Source organism: Eleutherodactylus coqui, chromosome 10 (assembly GCF_035609145.1).
Source record: "Eleutherodactylus coqui strain aEleCoq1 chromosome 10, aEleCoq1.hap1, whole genome shotgun sequence".
Classification (NCBI taxonomy): Eukaryota; Metazoa; Chordata; class Amphibia; order Anura; family Eleutherodactylidae; genus Eleutherodactylus; species Eleutherodactylus coqui.
Window position 1 is genome coordinate 120,242,701 of NC_089846.1, and position 25,801 is coordinate 120,268,501.

Here is a 25,801-nt window from a genome sequence, read left to right on the forward strand (position 1 = left end):
TCTAATACTAAAATAAATAAGAATGATATTTTACAGTAATTAACACGTCATAAAGGTAACATGGTTGCTTCCAGTTAGAAAACACAATACTGCACACTAACCTATGAGATATGGCATGTAATAGATAGTTCCAAAGGTTTACCGAGGCAACCATCATCCAAAGTCATAAAGCTGATTCAGAATTTACGCAGATAGAAAAGTTCTTCATCAGGATCACATTTGTTAATCCAGGCAAAAAATAAACTAAATCCTGATTGATGGTAAGTGGTAACAACACTAATGTGCAAATTGCACTATTTTATTTAATACACCTAAATACATTTGATGAGAAATCATTAAATACAGTACAGAATTATATTTAAATATATACATGATTTTATGGATGTGTAAACCAGGTTCAGCAATACCCAAATACATCACTTAAAGAAGTTTTCCCACAACTTCTCACAATCACGCTGTTCTTCCTGGTTGCTGCTGACCAGGACATGTGACTGCTGCAGCCAATCACTGACTGCAGCCAATCAATGACCACAGTAGTCGCCTTTCTCTAGCCAGTGATTGGCTATAGCAGTCACATATCCTGGTCAGCAGCAACAAGGAAGGACAGAGTGGTTGTGAAGCAATTTTAAGTCATGGGAAAACACCTTTAGGGCTTAGTCACACGGGCGTTTATTGCCGCGATTTGCGCATGCGCATGCGTCCGGCGACTTTTTAAAACCATTGCTTTGCAATGGTATCGGACACATGAGCGCTTTTTATGCGCTCGTCCGATAAATTAGAGAACAGAAATCGCAGATCGCACCTATCTGCGATCTGCGATTCCTGTTCTCTTCTCTATATGCGCTCAACGGGGCCGGCGGCAGCAGCGCCGACCCCATTGAGAACATATAGAAGACAAATCATTCTTCTCTGCCACAGCTGGAACAGCTGTGGCAGAGAAGAACGATGTTTGCCCATTGAATTCAATGGAGCGGCCATTCAGCCGCTCCATTGAAAGCAATGGGCTGCCGGCGTGCGCGGGGTTAATTGTCGGGAAGGGGTTAAATATATAACCCCTTACCTGCAATGCATCCTTAAATGTGAAAAAATAAAAAAAAAGGATGTTCTCACCTGCTCCCGGCAGCTGGAGATCCCGGCGGTCGGCCTGCAGTGGGTGTGAAGGAGGTGTGACTCAGGCTTGCCCCTGATTGGCTCAGCCTGAGCCAATCAGAGGCTGAGCTCAGTCACACCCATTCATGAATTCATGAATGGGTGTGACTGAGACTTGCTTCTGATTGGCTCAGCGCTGAGCCAATCAGGGGCAAGCCTGAGTCACACCTCCTTCACACCCACTGCAGGCAGACCGCCGGGATCTCCAGCTGCCGGGAGCAGGTGAGAACATCCTTTTTTTTTATTTTTTCACATTTAAGGATGCATTGCAGGTAAGGGGTTATATATTTAACCCCTTCCCGACAATTAACCCCGCGCACGCCGGCAGCCCATTGCTTTCAATGGAGCCGCTGTATTGCCGGCTCCATTGAATGCAATGCGCTGGACAGCTCCGGCCCGTTTCTAATGAAACGCGGCTAGGAGCAGATTTTCGGGCGATTTTTGGGCCGATTTTTCGGCGCCGGTCACGCGATTTGCGCATGCGCATCCGTCATGCGATGCGCAAATCGCGTGAAAAAACGCCCGTGTGACTAAGGCCTTAAGGAGATTTTCTCACTCAAGTAATTCATTACCAGTAAGTATGACTCAACGTCTTCTGTCAAGTGTCTGAAAATTCTATATTTATGTTTCTTATAGTTTGGAAAACGGCATACGAACTACAATGCCCACCATTGCATCATCCAAGGGGATTACCATATTGCTTTTCAGACTCCAGAATGGCATTTATACAACATAACGAGAAAGGTTTACAAGAAACTAGAAAGGTTTATAAGAAACTTTTGGGGATAGTTGGGCTACAGTCCAATTGGGAGCTGTAATGATGGCTGGTGTGGCATGTGTACTGTATGCCGGAGGGGGCACTAACAAGCCAATAAAACTGAATCTTGCTCCATGTGTAGCAAAGTCTAGTTATACTGACTGCTAACTAAGAACTTTCAAAAACTTGACAGAAAAAGACAACTAAAGTTAGTATATTCAGATTTTTTTTTTCTATTTTGGAGGGAAATGTCCTGTAAAATAATGCCCTTATGGTCATAAATATTAAATATGGCTAAACTGCGAAGCAGAACAAGGGGGTATTCTGAATTATACAGGCACTTTCAATACTAAATAATTTAGAGAAACAGTCTCTAGAAATCCTTGTATTGCTGTGATTATCCCTTTGGTTGCCAGAGGAGCCGTTAATGCAACAGGAGATATGCGCTTAACTCTAGTGTAGCTAGGTACAGGTCAATAGTATAATTTATCTGTTAAGACTCTTAAAGTGGAAAGTGAGAGCCAAATGTGTACAAGTAATGCTAATTCCTTTTTATCACCACCACAATCTGAAGCCTTAGAACAACCATTCGCCAGATAACTGAATTGCATGGATATTTGGTCACCACAGGCTGCTATATTATTCGGTCTGGAAAAATCGACTGAACAAAGGCAGCAAGTAATTAACTAGAATACTTTCCTGGAATCACTGATCAGTTCACACTCGCGGTGCGTGCATCATCTCTCATTCTTTTTAAACAAAATGAAAACTGGAATCCTGGTGAGGAATTGTAGATATTTTCAGCCTTCCCGATGAGAATCTTTTCAACTTTTTCTTTAGCAAAATCCGTTCCTATCTTAGTAGTCATGGCCGAATTATGGATCTTTGTTAGATGGATCATTAACAATGCACCCGAAACTTTCTGTGGGCTCATACGGTGCTTCTGTACAATTACAATTTTGTAATAAATGCCAAATTATTGAAGTAATCTTGCTGTCACTATATCTGTTAAGTGGTCCATCATACGGACTCATGGGTACTCCATGTGCCATCACAAAGGTGCAAGAATGTTGCTATGGGCATCAAGTAAACCATAGTTAATTAGTAGAGATGAGCGAGCATACTCGATAAGGCAAACTACTCGAGCGAGTAGTGCCTTATTCGAGTACCTGCCCGCTCGTCTCTAAAGATTCGGGTGCCAGCAGGGGGCTGGGAGTGGCGGGGGAGAGCGGGGAGGAACGTGGGGGGGGGAGATCTCTCTCTCCCTCTCCCCCCTGCTCACCGCCACAACTCACCTGTCACTTTTACCTTTTTATTCTAATATACCTTTTTAGGTAGCAGAAGTTGCATGAAAATCAATTTTGCCTATGGGGTATATGCACATGGATGATATTTCTGTCCAGTTTCCAGACTGAAAATTTGATATGAAAATCAGATGGAAGTAGCACCCAATCATTTGAATGGGTTTATGCTTTTTTTTTTTTTTTTACTCATATGAATAGCCCAAGTAAAAAAAATGGCAGCATGTCATTCCTATCCTTCCCCGATTCGCGGACAAGAATAGTACATGTACATGTGTGGTCTCCAGCACATCAAGCAACACACATACATGTACCCATACACTGATTAATATATTCATCTTGCACAATGAGTTTAGTGACATTATAATTAAGTCATGTCATTATTTTATATTTATGTCCATTTTCATAAAGCTAGCCATCATGTATAATGTATTAAGAATCGTAAAACCAAAGATACATTGTTTAGAAATACCTGTACTGACCAACATCTATACCCTTGTCTAGAATTATCAACGTAAGCCCACTTTCGTTAAATTCATACCAGTAGTTTTTAACATAAATCCAACAGAGCTAAGGATTTGCCTTGAGGCATCAATGAAATTCTACCAGTTCCATGACTGTAAATATATGCTTCAGTATATGTACAGGACAAATCCAACTCTCTTGGTGAATTGCCAACAGGGACAAGGGTATAACCAGACTTATTGACATTCGTGTTAAGTGCAAACCCCCAAGAGCTTCTAGGCCCCTGGGTAACAACAAGTTAAGCCTTAGTGGTTTTTCTACTTCCTCACTGCTACAATCATGAAAGTTATATATCAAGTGACAACCCAACGATTCATGCTTTGACTTGGCTTAAGAATTTAAATATATGCAAATGGGATTCTGTGCAGTATGTTATGATAATGTAGCTGTAAAGGTATAAAACAAATAAATAAAAACCTAAAAACTAACCTTAACCATTTTGTATTTTTGTGCTCTATGGTCAAGCTCCACATCCGCAAATGTACTTTTTGAGAAATGATGTTAAAATTCATCAATGCATGATGTGGGCCATCAAGCACATTTGGTTTATAAACTGAAGTTTGAGGTAACTTATGAATACATAATTTTAATAACTTATTTGAAACACTTCATTTTTCACCTTCTGCTGGGAGGTAGCCAATATAAAAGACCTAAATAATTTACTAGGAATTCAAGGTTTACTACTACTTTGTAGGTATCTCAAAGTCTTCCAAGTCAAAGCTTCATTAAACAGATTGTCCCACAATTAAATATCATATTTCTAGGTTCGATCACAAAACTCATAACAGTTCTTCAATGATAGTGCTGGTCCATACCATGGTATCCCACCTCCTGGGGTACTTCTGATGCCCTCTCAGGAGAACCACCTAATGTGTCTAGTTCCAGTGAGCCTGCATGCTGAATAGTTGAGTTCCACCGCTCAGATCCTCTTATAATTGGACAATAAAGTATTTATTGCTATAGTTCGAATTGGTAAATTGGTGAACTAAAAGCCAATTTAGGTGAAAATTCTGAGAGCAATTCCGAAGACCACACGGTGCACCATGACTATATCTTGACACGGGAACATTTTTTTAAATATTTCAGTGGAAAAATTGTTATGTCACTATGATCTAACAGAGATCTAAAGTAATATTTAATAGTTGGGACAACCCTTAGTCAGTGCCAACTGGCATCTGACATGGCATCTAAAAAAATGGCTGCTTTCGTATAGAGATTTCTTCTAAGATATAGTGAAAACATCATATTTCAACACTGATGGAATCACTTTGGCAAAAAATTAAATACATGATACATAAAAAGCCTTGCCGAAATGTGATGGAATTGTGCGTTCCTAGTTAATAGTTGCTAAGAAGGTATCTTACAGACTACATATTTCAACTAGGACAACTTCATTCACTCAAAAGACATTGCACTTATATGAATGCTGTATATGTTAGACAGCAATATTAACAGATAAACCTAGAAACAAGTCCATTTCTGTGCAAAACAAAAAATTGCAACAATTTGATCTACATGTATTATACTACTTTATCATGTTATCATTCACAAACCCCATATATCCCCATTTCCTGTTAGGGGGTTATTTCAGCATTCAGCTCAGAAAATATTTGAATACTGAAAGTAAAGAAAACTTTTGTATTGTGCTCTAACCCACAGTTTGCCAAAAATATTTTAAGAATTGGCCTCCAATGTTCCTCTTGCCTACTTATCTCTCTGTTTTGAATTTTTGAAAAGTTTTGAAAAGTTCGGTTCAGCCGAAGTTCATCAAATCCCTTAAAATTGGGGTATCTAAGAAACATGAAAGCCCTGTATAACACTCTGAGAGTAGACAATGTTATACACCAGTCTTCAGGATTAGTGTTGAGTGAACTCAACCAGTAGAACCCTGTTTTCAGTACCGATTTGCTAAAAGCTCGGATCAGATTCGTGCCGACCTGAACTGTTAGTGAAGTTGAACCTGTGACAGGGTTGAACTGGCTTGGTTCGCTCAACGCTATTCATGAGTGTCGCAGAAAAAAAAGGAAAAAACAAGAATGGAGAGAAGAGTGGGGTAAATGGGGATAGTGTTATAATTTTAATTAAGCCTTATTAATACTGGCAGGTTAAGTTTCACCTTCTTTTTCCTTCCTATCATCATAAATTTTTTAGAACATTTTTAAACAAAAAGTTGATGCAAAGCAGCGATGTAGAGAACTTCAAAAACATATTTGAAATATCAGAATGTAAAGCTGTTTCAGCCAAGTTTGGCCTGCTGGGGTTTATTAGTATACAGTTTCTTTAAGATGATCATTTTGATAGTACATCCTTCATCGTAGGCTTTAACACTGATTTCTCACTAATTTTTCTCCAAAAATTATTTAATATATTCTTTTGTAAACCTTACAGAAGAACCGAAAGTAAACAATATCCACTTTACTTCTTACCAAAGAAAACCGCAAAGCTCCAATGAACATAATGCTTAAAATATTTCTTCCCAATTAAAGTGTTTTCATAAAACACTTACGCAATGAAGACATTTTGTTCCAAATCTTCACAAAGTGCATCATGTTCTTAAGTAAAGGCAGTGAAGACTAAAAATAATATCTTTAAAAATGTACCGTTTCATAAAGCACGTAGGAATGGATCCAAGAGACGAAAGGCATATTAAAGATTTGGAAATTAATGGTTGAATTGGTTAATGCTACGACGTGATCTGAATTTCCAATGAAGGTAAAATCCGCTTCCAACAGACATTATATAAAAAAGTTGAAGTCATGATAATGAGTGGATTTCCACCAGCTAAAGTCTTTTTTGCTGGTAGAGGTAGAATGTAGGAAAATATGTGCTGGGTAAAGCAGACACTACAATAATTGAGATTCAATGCGTAGCCAGTGAAGTCCTTGTCGAACATAGCGGACCAGGTCAGTCATGGTACTGTGTTGAGTTAAGGGCTCCATCACTGTGTTAAGGTCTTGAAAGAACTCTGTAATGGCATAAAACATAGAATGTTACAAAATATAATTACATTATCCATGGGACACACAATATATTGTTAACAAGATCAAATTTTATGTAACTGAAGGTAAGGTTATGAACTTAAGCTGTGATAAAGAAAAACTTGACTCTATCCTATTCACAGTCCTATAATTGGGACTAAGTATATCATGAATATGAAGAAAAAACTTATGCTGGCCATGTAAAGACAGAGTTTTTCTCCAGTTCCAACTAATGATCTAATAATCTCCAACTGTGGAAAGGATTGTCAAGTCCTGAAGTTGCTATAATAGTAAAACTGCATAAGATATATGATGGGGGTCCATGGTTTTGACAGTCAATCAGTAATAGAACTTGTTTAATATGGACAACCTATATTGTAGGAGTAAGGGCTCCATCACATGGACGCTGCTATTTTCGGTCGGCCACCTCAGTGAGGCCGAGAATCGCAAGTACGAGAGGCAGCCATGACCAAGTCTCCTGATAATGTGCCCGTTCAGACGGCTGGGTGGGGTGAGTATATGCCAGCACCTGGAATACTTTAGGGTGGGGAGAGAGAGTTTAGTTCTGCTAAACTCCCTTCCCCTTCCCTCCCCCTGTCCACCACTTGTCAGTTGTCGAGCTAGTGTGCTAATCTCCTGCCTGGCCCCCTCCATTTGCCAACAGCCAGCAAGAGGCAGAGAAGGGGAGGGAAGGGGGAGGGAGTTTAGCAGAGCCACTGTTAAACTCCCTTTCCCGCCAGCTCTGATAGGATCCCATAGGAGTCTATGGGACCAGCCACCGTATAACAACTGGAAGATAGTTCCCAAACTATCTTTTCTGGCCGGCGTAAAAACGGCTGACCAGAATGCGCACCATACGCGTTATCTTTCCCGGGACGCTTGTTTTTACGCACTGGAAAATTGGACATCTGAACTGATGCAATGGAATCCAATGCATCAAATGATTGCCTATATCAGCCAGCAGTGAAAACGGGGCAGATATACATTCGTATGAATAAGTTCTACGTCTGAATATGAGATGTTCCCAGTATTTTACACTCCAAAAGCAACTTTTCCTGTCAGAGGAAGAACAATATAAACTATTACACAGCACCCAAATAAATTCAAAGATTATAAATGGACATTGGTGGTCCTCAAGAGCAAAAAGCTTATCTTGATTAAGTTTAAAAAGAGCATTTTACAAGGAATTTTTTTTTAACATTTATGAAGTATTACTATTGCCTTTGCGAACTTGTTAAATTAATACACTAAGGCTATACATGACTCGGGTTTTTTTTGCTATTATGAATTAGAGCATGCAAGGGAGGAACACTTTGTGAATGGTGCGGCCTCCATTTGCTCATGATAAATGTGTTGAATAGGAAAACAGATGGGTAATGTAAACAATGTATTCATTCTTCATTATCACCTGACTAGATTTCCCACAGAACAACTGTATTTCATTTTCCAACATGACACAGTAATTACAAATAGAGATTGGCTTTTTACTAAAAGTGTCACGTACATTTTAGTTTTAACTTTCATGCAAACAGACTATGGTTTAACTGAATAAATTTAGGCTAGGGCTTCACATTAACGTGAAAGTCATCATAACATGGAGACCACAAATAATTTTTTTGTGATGTTCTAAGGTTGGGCCATTGAGGTGAACTTGCTGAGCTGCAGTAGCAGACACAGAACAATGTATGTGGATGGTGCTGTTTCAGGTACTGCTATGAGAAGGCTACTGGTTTGTCCAAGTCCAGATTGAATTGCTGATAACTGTAAATTACTGAGCTAGTATAAGGATAGGCCATATTTCTTAAATCCCAGATAACTTCTTTAAATGCATTCTGAATATTATCAAAGTGAAAGGCAGCACTCCATACAGCGACTTATAATAAATATACAACCTTTATTGAGCCCATGGTCTTGAGCATCAGCAACGTTTCAACCCTAGTGCGGGTCTTTTTCAGCTTGAAAAAGACCCACACTAGGGTTGAAATGTTGCTGATGCTCAAGACCATGGGCTCAATAAAGGTTGTATATTTATCATAAGTCACTGTATGGAGTGCTGCCTTTCACTTTGACTTTCTCTGGACTACATGGGACGCTTGGATCCAGTCCCTTTTTAAGGCGTGCACCGTTAGCTGCGTGAGTGCTGTTGACAACCATTACAATTTTGGAAATTTCTGAATATTATAATAAATCCTGACCAGATATATGAAACTGCAAGTTTTTTATTATCAGATCCTATCTAGAATCTACCAAAAATCTAGAGTAGAGTAACTTCATAGGAAGGTTTCTGAGGGCCAAATGGAATATAGCATATGTTCACCTTAAATTGGATCATGCATTACGTTGTTGTCTCTGCATACATAGATCATATTATGAACGAGAAAAGTTTATTTTTAATGAAAGAGATTTCCCATGACATAATTATTGATGAGCTCTCCTTAGGTGATCCTCTAGGATCGTCCTACCTCTGGGATCTTTATTGATCAACACAATGAAAGAGCTAAAGCTCTCTCTTGGCTTGACCCTTTTTCAGGACTCATGATTTCAAATGTTGCAAGACCTTGATCCTGGTTGATCCAGAATAACCCTGTTTGCTAATATGTTGTAAACTGTGCAAAGCTTCAGACATTTACTTTAATTATAAGATGAACCCGGCTATTTCCATCAGCCCCACTGAAATGAATGGAGTGGCATGCACATGTACGACCGTCAGTCCATTCAATTTGCACATCACAGCAAGTGGGTGCAGTGAGCCCACAGTGACAGAGGAGAGGTACATAGGAACCCTGTTTACAGGATCGATGGGGGCACTATAGATGGGTGCAGCAAGCCTTCAGTGACAATGGAGAGGTACATAGGAACGCTGGTCTCGGGATTGGTGGGGGTCAAAGCTGTGAGCCCCGACTGATCAGATGTTTATCACTAGAGATGAGTGAGCACCAAAATGCTCGGGTGCTCGTTACTCGGGACGAAAATTTCGCGATGCTCGAGGGTTCGTTTCGAATAACGAACCCCATTGAAGTCAATGGGCGACCCGAGCATTTTTGTATATTGCCAATGCTCGCTAAGGTTTCCATTTGTGAAAATCTGGGCAATTCAAGAAAGTGATGGGAACGACACAGCAACGGATAGGGCAGGCGAGGGGCTACATGTTGGGCTGCATCTCAAGTTCCCAGGTCCCACTATTAAGCCACAATAGCGGCAAGAGTGCCCCCCCCCCTCCCAACAATTTTTACTTCTGAAAAGCCCTCATTAGCAATGCATACCTTAGCTAAGCACCACACTACCTCCAACAAAGCACAATCACTGCCTGCATGACACTCCGCTGCCACTTCTCCTGGGTTACATGCTGCCCAACCCCCCCCCCCCCCTGCACGACCCAGTGTCCACAGCACACACCAAATTGTCCCTGCGCAGCCTTCAGCTGCCCTCATGCCACGCCACACTCATGTCTATTTATAAGTGCGTCTGCCATGAGGAGGAACCGCAGGCACACACTGCAGAGGGTTGGCATGGCTAGGCAGCGACCCTCTTTAAAAGGGGCGGGGCGATGGCCCACAATGCTGTACAGAAGCAATGAGAAATATAATCCTGTGCCACCGCCATCAGGAGCTGCACACGTGGGCATACCAATGGGGAACCTATGTGCCACACACTATTCATTCTGTCAAGGTGTCTGCATGCCCCAGTCAGACCGCGTTTTTTTATAAATAGTCACAGGCAGATACAACTGGGAATCCCCAACTCTGCAATGGGAATTCCGTGTGCACCCACAGCATGGGTGGCTCCCTGGAACCCACGGCTGTACATAAATGTATCCCATTGCAGTGCCCTGGACAGCAGAGCTAACGTCAGATTAAATGCAGGTGGGCTTCGGCCCCCACTGCATTCCCCAACCTGACCGGGCTTTTTAATTCATAGACACAGGCAGGTACAACTCCCTATTGTGAAGTCCCTGTGGACCGACAGCATGGGTGGCTCCCTGGAACCCACCGGCGGTACATAAATATATCCCATTGCATTGCCCATCACAGCTGAGGTAATGTCATGTTTAATGCAGGTGGGCTTCGGCCCACACTGCATGCCCCAGTCAGACTGGGGTTCTTTAGAAGTGGATACATGTAGTTACAACTCCGTGTGGACCGACAGCATGGGTGGCTACCTGGAACCCACCGGCGGTACATAAATATATCCCATTGCATTGCCCATCACAGCTGAGGTAATGTCATGTTTAATGCAGGTGGGCTTCGGCCCACACTGCATGCCCCAGTCAGACTGGGGTTCTTTAGAAGTGGACACATGTAGTTACAACTCCGTGTGGACCGACAGCATGGGTGGCTCCCTGGAACCCACCGGCGGTACATAAATATATCCCATTGCAGTGCCCAGCACAGCTGATGTAACGTCAGCTGTAATGCAGGTGGGCAAAAAATTAATTGGATTACACTGTAGGCGGGGGCCCCAAAAAATTGGTGTACCAACAGTACTAATGTACCTCAGAAAAATTGCCCATGCCCAACCAAGAGGGCAGGTGAAACCCATTAATCGCTTTGGTTAATGTGGCTTAATTGGTAACTAGGCCTGGAGGCAGCCCAGTTAAAATAAAAATTGGTTGAGGTGAAAGTTTCAACGCTTTAATGAGCATTGAAACGTATAAAAATTGTTTAGAAAAATTATATGACTGAGCCTTGTGGGCCTAAGAAAAATTGCCCGTTCGGCGTGATTACGTGAGGTTTCAGGAGAAGGAGCAGGAGGAGGAGGAGGAATATTATACACAGATTGATGAAGCAAAAATGTCCCCGTTTTTGATGGTGATAGAGAACGATGCTTCCATCCGCGGGTGCAGCCTACGTATTGTTTAGGTATCGCTGCTGTCCGCTGGTGAAGAAGAGAAGTCTGGGGAAATCCAGGCTTTGTTCATCTTGATGAGTGTAAGCCTGTCGGCACTGTCGGTTGACAGGCGGGTACGCTTATCCGTGATGATTCCCCCAGCCGCACTAAACACCCTCTCTGACAAGACGCTAGCCGCAGGACAAGCAAGCACCTCCAGGGCATACAGCGCGAGTTCAGGCCACGTGTCCAGCTTCGACACCCAGTAGTTGTAGGGGGCAGAGGCGTCACCGAGGATGGTCGTGCGATCGGCTACGTACTCCCTCACCATCCTTTTACAGTGCTCCCGCCAACTCAGCCTTGACTGGGGAGCGGTGACGCAGTCTTGCTGGAGAGCCATAAAGCTGGCAAAGGCCTTGGAGAATGTTCCCCTGCCTGTGCTGTACATGCTGCCTGATCTCTGCGCCTCCCCTGCTACCTGGCCCTCGGAACTGCGCCTTATGCCACTAGCGCTGTCAGATGGGAATGTTACCATCAGTTTGTCCGCCAGGGTCCTGTGGTATAGCATCACTCTCGAACCCCTTTCCTCTTCGGGTATGACAGTGGAAAGGTTCTCCTTATACCGTGGGTCGAGCAGTGTGTACACCCAGTAATCCGTAGTGGCCAGAATGCGTGTAACGCAAGGGTCACGAGAAAGGCATCCTAACATGAAGTCAGCCATGTGTGCCAGGGTACCTGTACGCAACACATGGCTGTCCTCACTAGGAAGATCACTTTCAGGATCCTCCTCCTCCTCCTCCTCCTCCGGCTATACACGCTGAAAGGATGACAGGCAAGCAGCATGGGTACCCTCAGCAGTGGGCCAAGCTGTCTCTTCCCCCTCCTCCTCATGCTCCTCCCCCTCCTCCTCCTCAACGCGCTTAGATATAGACATGAGGGTGCTCTGACTATCCAGCGACATACTGTCTTCCCCCGCCTCCGTTTCCGAGTGCAAAGCGTCTGCCTTTATGCTTTGCAGGGAACTTCTCAAGAGGCATAGCAGAGGAATGGTGACGCTAATGATTGCAGCATCCCCGCTCACCATCTGGGTAGACTCCTCAAAGTTTCCAAGGACCTGGCAGATGGCTGCCAACCAGGCCCACTCTTCTGTAAAGAATTGAGGAGGCTGACTCCCACTACGCCGCCCATGTTGGAGTTGGTATTCCACTATAGCTCTACGCTGCTCATAGAGTCTGGCCAACATGTGGAGCGTAGAGTTCCACCGTGTGGGCACGTCGCACAGCAGTCGGTGCACTGGCAGATTAAACCGATGTTGCAGGGTCCGCAGGGTGGCAGCGTCCGTCTTGGAGTTGCGGAAATGTGCGCTGACCCGGCGCACCTTTCCAAGCAGGTATGACAAGTGTGGGTAGCTTTTCAGAAAGCGCTGAACCACCAAATTAAAGACATGGGACAGGCATGGCACGTGCGTGAGGCTGCCGAGCTGCAGAGCCGCCACCAGGCTACGGCCGTTGTCACACACAACCATGCCCAGTTGGAGGCTCAGCGGCGAAAGCCAGCGGTCGGTCTGCTCTGTCAGACCCTGCAGCAGTTCGTGGGCCGTGTGCCTCTTCTCTCCTAAGCTGAGTAGTTTCAGCACGGCCTGCTGACGCTTGCCCACCGCTGTGCTGCCACGCCGCGCGACAGCGACTGCTGGCGACGCGCTGCTGCTGCTGACACATCTTGATTGCGAGACAGAGGTTGCGTTGGAGGAGGAGGGGGAGGAGGGTGGTTTAGTGGAGGAAGCATACACCGCCGCAGATACCAGCACCGAGCTGGGGCCCGCAATTCTGGGGGTGGGTAGGACGTGAGCGGTCCCAGGCTCTGACTCGGTCCCAGCCTCCACTAAATTCACCCAATGTGCCGTCAGGGAGATATAGTGGCCCTGCCCGCCTGTGCTTGTCCACGTGTCTGTTGTTAAGTGGACCTTGGTAGTAACTGCGTTGGTGAGGGCGCGTACAATGTTGCGGGAGACGTGGTCGTGCAGGGCTGGGACGGCACAACGGGAAAAGTAGTGGCAACTGGGAACCGAGTAGTGCGGGGCCGCCGCCGCCATCATGCTTTTGAAAGCCTCCGTTTCTACAAGCCTATACGGCAGCATCTCCAGGCTGATCAATTTGGCAATGTGCACGTTTAACGCTTGAGCGTGCAGATGCGTGGCGGCGTACTTGCGCTTGCACTCAAACAGTGGCGCTAGCGACGTCTGGACGCTGCGCTGAGAGAAATTGCTGGATGGGGCCGAGGACAGCGGAGGTGAGGGTGTGGGTGCAGGCCAGGAGACGGTAGTGTCTGTGTCCTCAGAGGGGGGTTGGATCTCAGTGGCAGGTTTGGGCACAGGGGGAGAGGCAGTGGTGCAAACCGGAGGCGGTGAACGGCTTTCGTCCCACCTTGTGGGGTGCTTGGCCATCATATGCCTGCGCATGCTGGTGGTGGTGGCTCCCCAGCTGATCTTGGCGCGACAAAGGTTGCACACCACTGTTCGTCGGTCGTCAGGCGTCTCTGTGAAAAACTGCCACACCGTAGAGCACCTTGACCTCTGCAGGGTGGCATGGCGCGAGGGGGCGCTTTGGGAAACAGTTGGTGGATTATTCGGTCTGGCCCTGCCTCTACCCCTGGCCACCGCACTGGCTCGGCCTGTGCCCACACCCTGACTTGGGCCTCCGCGTCCTCGCCCGCGTCCACGTCCTCTATGCCTACCCCTACCCCTCAGCATGCTGTATTACCAGTAGTGCAGAAACAGAATGCTGTAATTAAATGTGCCACTTATTGGCCTGTGGTTGGAGGCTGACTTCGTTTACGGAACGCACAGCAGAGCCAGGAAATAATTTTGCGCAAGCCTGCTGTAACACTTAGCTGGCTGCGTATGAATTAGGACAACTACCCCCAGCACCGACCCAGTACACTGAGGACGGTCACAGGCAGCCCAAATAGATTTTTTTTCCCAAATGTTTTTGGAAAGGCCCACTGCCTATATACACTGTATATGTCTTCTCTCTCTGCGTCACCACTACTGGCCCTGGAGTATGTAAAATAACTGCAAACTGTTGCACTGTGGACTGCAATACAGCGGTGATGTAACAGCCAACACAGAGCCAGGAAATAATTTTGCGCAAGCCTGCTGTAACACTTAGCTGGCTGCGTATGAATTAGGACAACTACCCCCAGCAGAGACCCAGTACACTGAGGACGGTCACAGGCAGCCCAAATACATTTTTTTTCCCAAATGTTTTTGGAAAGGCCCACTGCCTATATTCAATAAATATGTCTTCTGTCCCTGCCTCACCACCACTACTGGACCTGGACTATGTATAATTACTGCAGGGCGCAATGCTCTGCACGGCCGATATACAAAAAAAAAAAAAAGTGCAACACTGCAAAAAGCAGCCTCCACACTACTGCACACGGTTAGATGTGGCCCTAAGAAGGACCGTTGGGGTTCTTGAAGCCTAAAATACTCCTAACACTCTCTCTATAGCAACTCCAGCAAGACAGCACTTTCCCTGATCTCTGTCAGGCCTTAGTCAGACGGGCGTTTTTAGCCACGATTTGCGCATGCGCATGCGTCCGGCGATTTTATAAAACCATTGCTTTGCAATGGTATCGGACACATGAGCGCTTTTTATGCGCTCGTCCGATAAATTATAGAACAAAAAATCGCAGATTGCACCTATCTGCGATCTGCGATTCCTGTTCTCTTCTGTATATGCGCTCAATGGGGCCGGCGGCAGCAGCGCCGACCCCATTGAGAACATATAGAAGACAAATCATTCTTCTCTGCCACAGCTGTAACAGCTGTGGCAGAGAAGAACGATGTTTGCCCATTGAATTCAATGGAGCGGCAATACAGCCGCTCCATTGAAAGCAATGGGCTGCCGGCGTGCGCGGGGTGAATTGTCGGGAAGGGGTTAAATATATAAGCCCTTCCCTGCAATTCATCCTAAAATGTGTTAAAATAAAAAAAAATTGTATACTCACCTTTCCGCTGCAGCCAGAGTCCAGCCGCGGCCGCTGTCAGTTCTCCTGAACTGCTTCTTGGCACTATTCAGCCGGCGGGGCTTTAAAATCCCCGCCTGCTAAATGATCTGCCTCTGATTGGTCACAGCCATGACCAATCAGAGGCAGGTTTCACTCACACACCCATTCATGAATTCATGAATGGGTGAGTGACTGCTGCCTCTCAGCGCTGAGCCAATCAGGGGCAGGTCTGACTCACATCCATTCATGAATTCATGAATGGGTGTGAGTGAGGCATGCCTCTGATTGGCTCAGCGCTGAGCCAATCAGGGGGCAGGTCTGACTCACAACCCCTTCACACCCACTGCAGGACGGCCGCGCGGAGCTCCGGCTGCCGGCAGAAGGTGAGTATACAATTTTTTTTTATTTTAACACATTTTAGGATGAATTGCAGGGAAGGGCTTATATATTTAAGCCCTTACCGACAATTCATCCCGGGCTCGCCCGCAGCGCATTGCTTTAAATGGAGCCGGCTCTATTGCCGTCTCCATTGAATGCAATGCGCTGGACAGCTCCAGCCCGTTTCTAATGAAACGCGGCTAGGAGCAGATTTTCGGGCGATTTGCGGGCGACTTGCGCGCACCGGTCATGCGATCCGCAAATCACGCGAAAAAACGCCCGTCCGACCAAGGCCTTAGAACGCATCTGAGGCGAGCCGCGGGAGGGGCCGATTTATATACTCAGGTGACACCTGATCTCGCCAGCCACTCACTGCAGGGGGGTGGTATAGGGCTTGAACGTCGCAGGAGGAAGTTGTAATGCCTTCCCTGTCTTTCTATCGGCCAGAAAAGCGCGCTAACGTCTCAGAGATGAAAGTGAAAGTAACTCGAACATCGCGTGGTACTCGTTACGAGTAACGAGCATCTCGAACACGCTAATACTCGAACGAGTATCAAGCTCGGACGAGTACGTTCGCTCATCTCTATTTATCACCTATCCATACTTTTCTTACCCAGGATGGGACCTTCTTAAAGGGGTTGTCCCGCGCCGAAACGTTTTTTTGTTTTTTTTCAACCCCCCCCCCCGTTCGGCGCGAGACAACCCCCGATGCAGGGGTTAAAAAAGAACACCGCACAGCGCTTACCTGAATCCCCGCGCTCCGGTGACTTCTTACTTACCGGTTGAAGATGGCCGCCGGGATCTTCTCCCTCCGTGGACCGCAGCTCTTCTGTGCGGTCCATTGCCGATTCCAGCCTCCCGATTGGCTGGAATCGGCACGTGACGGGGCGGAGCTACACGGAGCTACACGGAGCCCCATTGAGAAGATAAGAAGACCCGGACTGCGCAAGCGCGTCTAATTTGGCCATTAGACGGCGAAAATTAGACGGCAACCATGGAGACGAGGACGCCAGCAACGGAGCAGGTAAGTGAATAACTTTTGATAACTTCTGTATGGCTCATAATTAATGCACAATGTACATTACAAAGTGCATTAATATGGCCATACAGAAGTGTATACTCCCACTTGCTTTCGCGGGACAACTCCTTTAAGTCTGGCTCCCATCACTCTGAATGTGTCAAGTTGGCAGTCACCACCACTCACTCTCAATGAGTTATGTTAGACTGTTAATCAAGTCCAACATTACCTATTGAGAGTGAGAGGTGGGGGCAGCCCACTTTACGTCATGAGAGCAACGGGAGCCAGACATAAAAAGAGTCTATCTTAGCTAAGGTAGGTGAGTATGGGAAAAAATGTATAGAGCCGGCGGGGCCACAGTTACGTAGAGCCATGTAGCCAACCCTGCTGACTTTATCCAGTGACAGGTTTGCTTTAACTGTCCCTTCTAATTGTAATAGTTTTTTCGCTATTCAAAACAAATGTATTAATTTATGACTATATTTATGTGTAAATATAGAGTATATTAAATGTGTATTTTTGATAAATACAATGTAAAATATAAAACACTGAAACAAATATTTCTCTGGGTTCGCATTTATATTTTCTGTTATATTATATTTTAATTAATTTCATGCTAGATATTTAGCACTATAACACACTGTGCTAATTGCTAGATTCATAACAATTCATTTTAACATCAAAACACCCCACTGTGGAAATGCTTCTAGGTTTACATGGGAATTTTAACAAATGGGTATAATGCCTATAATTATGTAATTAATAAGATGTAATTTCAGATTACACTAGCTGATTCTTTTTTTTTTCTTGTTAAAATCTAAAAAAATGTGGCTATGTTTGAAACACAATTGGGAATGAAGTGATAAAAAGCCTACGAAATGTTGACAAACTAGTAGTTGGCACCTCTAGTGTGATGCATGCTAGATTTGATCTTGTCTTTATTAAAAGATGCATAAATGTAGAACTAACATAATATTTGCATTTTGACTATGCTAAATTATAATCATCCAGGACTATGGTACTAATCACCTACCATCAGGAAAGGTCATCATTATCAGATGGAGTCCAATGCCTGGCACCCCTGCCGATCATACGTCTATAAATGCTGCTGTGCACCAGCACTAGCACAGGTCCATACACTGTGAAGTGGCCCAGAATGGTAGTGCAAGCTGAGTCCCATTCAAGTTAATCAGAGAGAGAGCTGCAGTACTATTGTGAGCCACTGCATACCGGTAGTATCCAGCATGTTTCTAATAAACAGGGTGCTAGAGTTTGGCCATACCACTTTCTTCCATCAAAATCCTTTCCTATTTCTTGATAGACATTTGCCTTTTTTCAACAATACTATATAACTATATAACACTGAAAAGCCCTCAGTATGTATGGTTGGAGAACAACAACATGGTGCACCATCTCTTTGCACATATATTTACTGACAGGCCAAAAGTTAGGGGACAGGAACTAGTATCATGTAGGACCCCCTCTAGCTCGGTGAAGTGTAGCAACTTGACATGGCTTTAATTCAACAACTGGATGGAAGACATCTGTAGGGATGCTAAGTTGTGCCGTCTAGATAGCCAGCCGCAGCTCCATGGTATTTGTAGGTACCGGGTCTTGGGTATGAATTTATCTCTCCATCGCATCCCATAAATGCTCGATTGAGCTCATGCTGGGTGAACATGCAGGCCACACTATTCATACGAACTCTCCAGAATCAATTTTGGACAACTTGGGCCCGATGGCATGGTGTATTTTCCTGCTGGAATATCCCATCTTTGTGGTAGTATATGAAGTTCATGAAGGGCAGCAAATGATTACCAAGAAGTGAACTATAGTGGGCACCAATCAATGATGTGTTTAAGTGGACCAATGGACCCAAACCATGCCATGAGAACAGGCTACACTATTAGTAAGAACTCTCCAGAATGATCCTCAAACCAATATTGGACAACTTGGCCCCATTATCATGTTAGAATATCCTAGCATTTTGGGGGTGCATGAAGTTCATGAAGGGCTTCAAATGCCCACTAAGCAGTGAAATGCAGTGGGAATCAATCAATGATGTGCATAGGTGGACCAGTGGACCTGACCCATGCCATGAGAACACACCCCACACCAGTATGGAACAACCACTAACCTGTACAGTGCCTTGTCAACAACTGAGATCCATGGCTTCATGGGGTCTGTGCCACACACAAACCCTACTATCTGCCTGAAATTATTGGTACGACAAATCATTGGACCACACTATGTTACTAGTTCTCTAGGGTCCAGATAGCAAGCTCAGGAGCCCAGGTCAGGTGCTGTGTACAGTGCTATGGTGTTAACAGAGGCATTCTGGTGTGTCTTCTGCTCCCATATATCCTATAGCAGCTATAGAACACTGAAATGACCTATAGAATATGTATGTGGGGCCTCCTGCTTTAAATGTGAATGTGCTAGAGTCTGTTTGTATGGACACTTATAGCTAGATACCACCAGTTGCGATCATTAAGCACCTCTGTGCGGCCACTGTGCTATCCACTGCATGAATAATGCCTTTAAGGAAATATTTCAGGCGTGCTCATGACACTATGGCTAGATGAAGGACTCTGAGTAAGTCTGAAAGCTTTCATAAGCATCATGTATTTTTGTTAGCCATTAAAAGGTATCAGATCTACGAGATTACTTGGTTTCTCTTGCTGGGAACAATCACACTAGTGATTGAGGAATGTTAAATGCCCACACAACTTCCGAAATGAGATGTCACCTCGCTATGAGCACGCTAGTCACTCTTCAACCATGCTCACAAGATAATACCTCATAACTCATACAGCTGTGGATGTTTCCAAGCCATCATTTGAAGTTGCACCATTTCCTAATCAATTTTCATACTGCTATCCCGTAACTTTTAGCATGTCAGTGTACAATAGTTTGAGTTGTTTCCTTTCTTTCCATCAGTCCTTTTGAGAAATGAGCAGAACTGGAAGGGCTCATGTATACACATACTACTGTACATCATTAACTTGTCGTTCTTTTGAGTCTACTTCAAACATGTAACCCATCAGACTCTGTTTGCCAAACTGGATGTAGTACAAAGATATGCTTACTGTTCATAAAGACTGGAACACAGTTAAGATATCGGGCATCATCAACCAAAGAAGAGAATGAAGTACAGTATATACCGGTGCTTGAGTCACACTATAGTATCTAGAACATACCCTTATTTTCTTTTGTAAGCTTTTCTGCCATGTCCCAGTGTTCATAACTACGTAAGACGTTGTTGGTGATATTAACATGACTGGCAGCCATATGGTGGATCCGCTGTGGGATAGATACTGTGCCTGTAGAAGAAGAACCTGGAACTGAACTGGTATTCCCAGCAGAACTCGCTGGAGAGGGACTCAGTGACATTGGAGAAGGAGTCTCTGTATTCCTAAAGAAAATAAAAATAAAAAAATTAAATGATACGTTTGTACAAGTATTGATAAAGTATAGCACATTACTGTCGACAGTGTGGGCATTTTAATGATTTTGCTCTATCTAATACTGTCAGCTCAAAAGGGTTGTTCTGCTATGAACGGTCCGAAAGCCTAATTAGCTCGAGAGTAGCTCAGGGGGATAAGGAATAAATAGGGAATAGGGGATAAATGTTTGATCGCTGGCAGTTTGACACTGGAACCTCGGTGATCACAAGAACAGTAGAAAAGTGGAGCAGTAGTGACCATGTATGATCATCATCGCTCCATTACCTAGCAATGCTCCCCTCTTGGGTCCAACAGGAGTGATTGGAGCAGTAGTCATGCATGCATAATGCTGCTCTATTCACTAGGGAGACTCAGTGGACCGCCATTCTTGTGATCCCTGGACGTCACAGGTGTTGGACTGCTAAGAATCAAACATTTATCACTTGTCCTTATCAGCTTTAAGTTGTAGCATATATTCTCATTTACTACTCCATACAACTCCTCCCTTACGCACACATGCTTGTTGGGTAGGGACAGAAGACTGAGGTCCCAGTGATCAGATTCTTACCAATCTAACCCTTGTTGCCTATCCCAGGTAATTAATGATATCTCACAATAGACTTGTATCACCTATCCATTTGATAAGTGATAAAAGCCTGATTGATGTGGTTTCACCACTGAGACCCCCACCAATCCTGAAAGCAGGGTCCAGTATGGCCCTCTTCTCATCACCGCAGGCAAACTGTACCCACCTGCAGTGACTTGACAGTGAATGGAGCACCAGTCACACTGTTCAATTTATTTTAATAGAGCTGACGGAAATAGTCAAGTACAAGCATTTGGCTATCTTCATCAGCCTGCTGAAGAAGAATGGAGCAGCCCCGTGCATCTGCACCCATCCATTGATTGACTCTTCTCCTCGCTGCAGAGGGTGCAGCGAACCCGCAATGAGGGGGAGTGGTCACGGGACTCTCCTTCTCAGGATTGGTGGGCATCTGTTAGGTGATAGAAATCAATTTTGATACAACCCCTTTAATGACTACAATTCCCATATAATAGTCCTGTTTACTGCACTAAATACCCATGAATATATGCAGATTTTTATTTATGCAAATGGGTAATATTTTCCACAGAGTGGTACTTAGTAGAGATGAGCAAGCACACTTGGTAAGGTGAGTTACTCGAGCGAGCCTCGTTCATCTCAAATAACTGCCTTCCCATCCGAGCGTGCTCAGGGGAGCAGCAGGGGTGGGCGGCGTGGGGTAGTGGGGGGGGGGGGGTAGAGAAAAAGAAAGAGATCTCTCTTAGGGCTCCCACCCACTGGCGATATTTTCTCCACTGCAATGCGATTCTAAAGTTAAAGTCTCGCATCGCAGTGCGAGAAAAAAATCGGCATGACGCCGGGGATATCGGCATCACGATCGGCAGCAGCGCTAGCCCCATTGCAAAGACATGGAGAATGCCGGGGACTTCTGCCACAGCTGTGACAGCTGTGGCAGGAGTTTCCTTCATCCCCACTAAGAGCTATGTGTGATTGACTGAGCGCTCAGCCAATAGCTAAGCAGTAGCTGCTATTGGCTGAGCCCTCAGCCAATCTGCACAGCCCTTTCAGGAGGCGGGGATTTTTAAATCCCCGACTGCTGAAAGAGCTCAGTAGCAGTGTCTGGGAGCCACCAGGAGGACGCGGCTAAGAGCAGGAGAGGTGAGTATAATTTTTTTTAAAAATTTTTTCACACTTATTGATGATTATTGAGGAAGGACTTATATTTCAAGCCCTTTCCCGATAATCATTCCGCAGGGCTTGCTGAAACCATTGATTTCAATGGGATCGGCAGGAGTGCTGTGGCAGAAGTCCGCGGCATTCTCCCTATGCTTTCAGTGGGGCTAGCGTTGCTGTCGCTAGCCCCATTGAAACCATTTGCGATATGCTGGTTCTATATTGGCCTCTTTCTTGCGCTGCGATGCGAGATTTTTCTCGCGCTCTCGCAGAGCAAGAAGGAAAATATCGCCAGTGGGTGGGAGCCCTTACTCTCCCCCCCACTTCCCTACACTCTCCCCCGCCACCCCTGACCCCCGCTGCACCCCCGAGCAAGCTGGGAAGAGAAGGCAGTTACTCGAGATGAGCGAGGCTCGCTCGAGTAACTCACCTTACCGAGCGTGCTCGCTCATCTCTAGTACTTCGTTATCCTTACCCTTTACATTATAGTGAAATGGTCAATTAAAGCTTTAAACTGGAAATAGTTAATACATCTGAATTCCCATTTTTCCCTCAACAAAACACTTTAAGAAGACACGTTTATGGAAAATAATGGCCCTGGAGTGCCCTCCTACACGCGTACAATGTATTTCCTCACAACAACCACCACGCAGGCAGTCAACTATACGCATAATATCTTTTCAATGTGAAAAACATCCAAACCAAACATGCATTATACATTCCAGCGTGGCGCCGCTTTTCAATAATAATCATAAAAAAGAAGACTTTGTTGTTTTTTCCCTTAGATTCCCCAGTTGCATATAGGTGATTCACACGCTAAAAGGTTTTGCTTTTTTATTTTTTAATCACAGTACCCGAAGGTGAAATAAAAAAATAATCATCGCTCTAAGGGGTTATTTATTTTCTCCTATTCTGCTTTTTCCTATTTTTAAAATAGAGCTAAGAAGAAAAAAAATAAATAAAAACTACCTCCGGTATCTCATAGTTATAATGAATTTCTACCTGCTGCCCAATTCTATCAGTCCTCCTGGTAGCCAAGAAAAAAAAAAAGTCTCAGCAGATAATACAAAGCCTATTATTTTATCATTTTGGGAAAACCACAATGGCAATTTCCTACGAATACGGTCCACGCAATAGTCAAAGTGCAATTCATAAAAGCCCCCTGCCGTGTATTATTGTCTGCAGAAAGCAAGGAAGAATTACACACAATTCCTTCAGAAATGGTATGGGGAAATTGTCTGTAATTACTGAAGAATCCTTATATACAGTTTAGAAACATTTTTTAAAGGCATGTGTTTGGTGCAGAACTAATGCTGATTACAGAGGTGCATTTAATTCGAGATGAGGTGATTAGCAATCTCCTGGTGCCAGAAACCTGCTAGATATTAACAGGCTCTCTCTCATGCACACAGACAGCGGGATGTCAGAGCTGTAGAAACAGCTTTTGAATTATACTTGATAATTCAGCTCCCCGAAGAAAGCCGAGCCGCTCTCTGTATCTCACTATGCTGAAACAGAATCGTTTCAGCCAATTTTAATCTACGCTTGTATCTGTTCTGTGCATGCCGAAGCTTATGTCCTACAATTATGGGATGAATTCATTGTTAACAATCCAATTACCGGTAATTGCAATTATTAGTTCTCTTATTATTTTGAGCAAACAATGTGTTTTAACAATCTGGGATTGTGAAAGGGATAAATAAAATAGAAGACAGTCAGAATTCTAGTTCTATCATACTGGGCTAGTCATAGCACCCTGGCTTGGGTCTTTATAGTAAAGCACACTTTCATTGCTAGGTATGGCATCAGAAATTTATTTGGGCGCCTACTGGACTATGTTTAAAGGGTTGTCTGATATATTTTTTCAAAATTCATGCTCTCCAATAAAAAATGACCCTATAGATGGAGGAACCAGGACTCGGGGGGCAGACCTAGATGATGAGAGGGTCTGGAGCTGAACTCCCATCTCCTCCTCGCCTATTCTATCCTCTCATGTCCAACTATGGACGTGACCCTTCCTTGTCTGTGTTCTTGTCTGGTTGTTCTTATACGTTTATCTGTTAAGACCCTATCTCGGGTCTACTACCGGAGGAGTGTGCCTATAGGAGGTTAGTAGGAGGGGGAATCTACTGGGTGAGATGGAGAAAAATGTAGCTATTACTGACTGTATATGAAAGTTCACGTAGATGCCCAAGATGGCACTATCCCACCCCAACATAGTTAGACCTCCCCGCTTGTTTCAATAGGAGTTAGGTGGATCAAGTTTATCTGCAATACGGTGACCTCCGATGGTCGAGTTACTTCTTCTGAGAGACTGCTGAAATAATAGACTGCAATTATTCCTTGCCTTGTCTCACCTATTTACTACTGTTGAATAGCCATATTGAGTAAGACTGAAGATTAGCCTTCCCTACCCTCCACCCTGCCCAATTCCTTTTATTTTTGTAAATGTAGACATGTATGTTGGAAAATGTTTAATAAAACTATTTTTGAACCTAAAAAATGATCCTATACTCACCCTTCCTGGCTCCCTGCAGCTCTAGAGATACAACTCTATCCTCCATGCCAGGTATACGTTGGCAGGCTGCAGTCAATCTCTACAAGACATCCTATACACATGGTAACTGCAGGCTGTCAACACAGAGACAGAGGGCAGACCGGAGTTGTGACACTGGAGTAGCGGGGAGCCCGGAGAGGTGAATATAGGGTAATTTATTATTTTAATACAAGAAGAGGTCTAATAAAAAAAAACATGGACAACTCCTTTAATATTTTAATATTAAGACAGTACATGTGATAATAGAAATAATGCTTTACCACTGTAAATCACATTTGAAGTACCTGCCCGCTCGTCTCAAAAGATTCAGGTGCCGGCAGGGGAAAGCGGTGAGTTGCGGAAGTGAGCAGGGGGGAACCAGGGGGGAGAGAGTGAGAGAGAGATCCCCCCCCCCCCATTCCTCCTCACTCTCCCCTGCCGATCCCCGCCGGCACCCGAATCTTTTGAGACAAGCGGGCATGTACTCGCATATGGCACTACTCGCTCGAGTAGTTTGCCTTAGCGAGTACGCTCGCTCATCTCTATTCATAATCCAATCAAATGCGTCACTTCAGAGTCCATATGGATTTTTGTCCACAATCTCAACTAAAATTTCTTGTTCATGGGTATTGAGAAGTAGTTTCAAATAATAACTGATAGGATAGGAAAATGTAGTCAACTAAAACATGTATAATTTTAGGGGAATATTAATGCAACTTGACATCTAGGACATTGTAGTCATGGGTGAGGTTTATATTTTTCCCTGTACTTCATTAATGAAGGCCACAATGGCAGATCTAGGGACTCATTGACAGTGGGCACCTCTTCATCATTACTCAATGGAAGATAATGGGGGTTTATTAAATTTGCACATTATTTCCAGGTATATTATCATTAAAATAAAGATTGATTACTTTGATAATTGTCCAATTAAGCCTCTTCACATTTTCCCCAAAGATATAAGTTCAGTTTTATTTCACAGCCCTGACCATATATGAATGAATTATTCATTGGTCTTTCATTACGGAACCAATCGCTAAAGAGTCTTCGCCGTGGAGGTTAACTTTACTTTGACTTTCTGAAATGACACTGTACTTGCTATCTAATTAACAGTACTTTTATGACTATCATTTGGTTTAAGGACCAAATTGTTAAAGA

At 44.3% G+C, this 25,801-nt stretch overlaps 1 protein-coding gene across 2 annotated transcripts in view; it reads right to left on the reverse strand.

Annotated features, from left to right (window-relative positions):
• Positions 1-6,151: 6,151 nt before the first annotated feature.
• The window catches only part of AFF2 (ALF transcription elongation factor 2), a 520,583-nt gene continuing 500,933 nt past the window's right edge, over positions 6,152-25,801 (reverse strand). For both annotated transcript variants that reach the window (XM_066581793.1, XM_066581792.1), the window contains 2 exons: positions 20,145-20,359; positions 6,152-6,697 (listed from right to left, as the gene is read on the reverse strand). In XM_066581793.1, the coding sequence (XP_066437890.1) occupies positions 6,576-6,697; positions 20,145-20,359 (337 nt within the window). In that variant the 3' untranslated portion in view covers positions 6,152-6,575. The remainder of the gene's footprint in view (positions 6,698-20,144; positions 20,360-25,801) is intronic.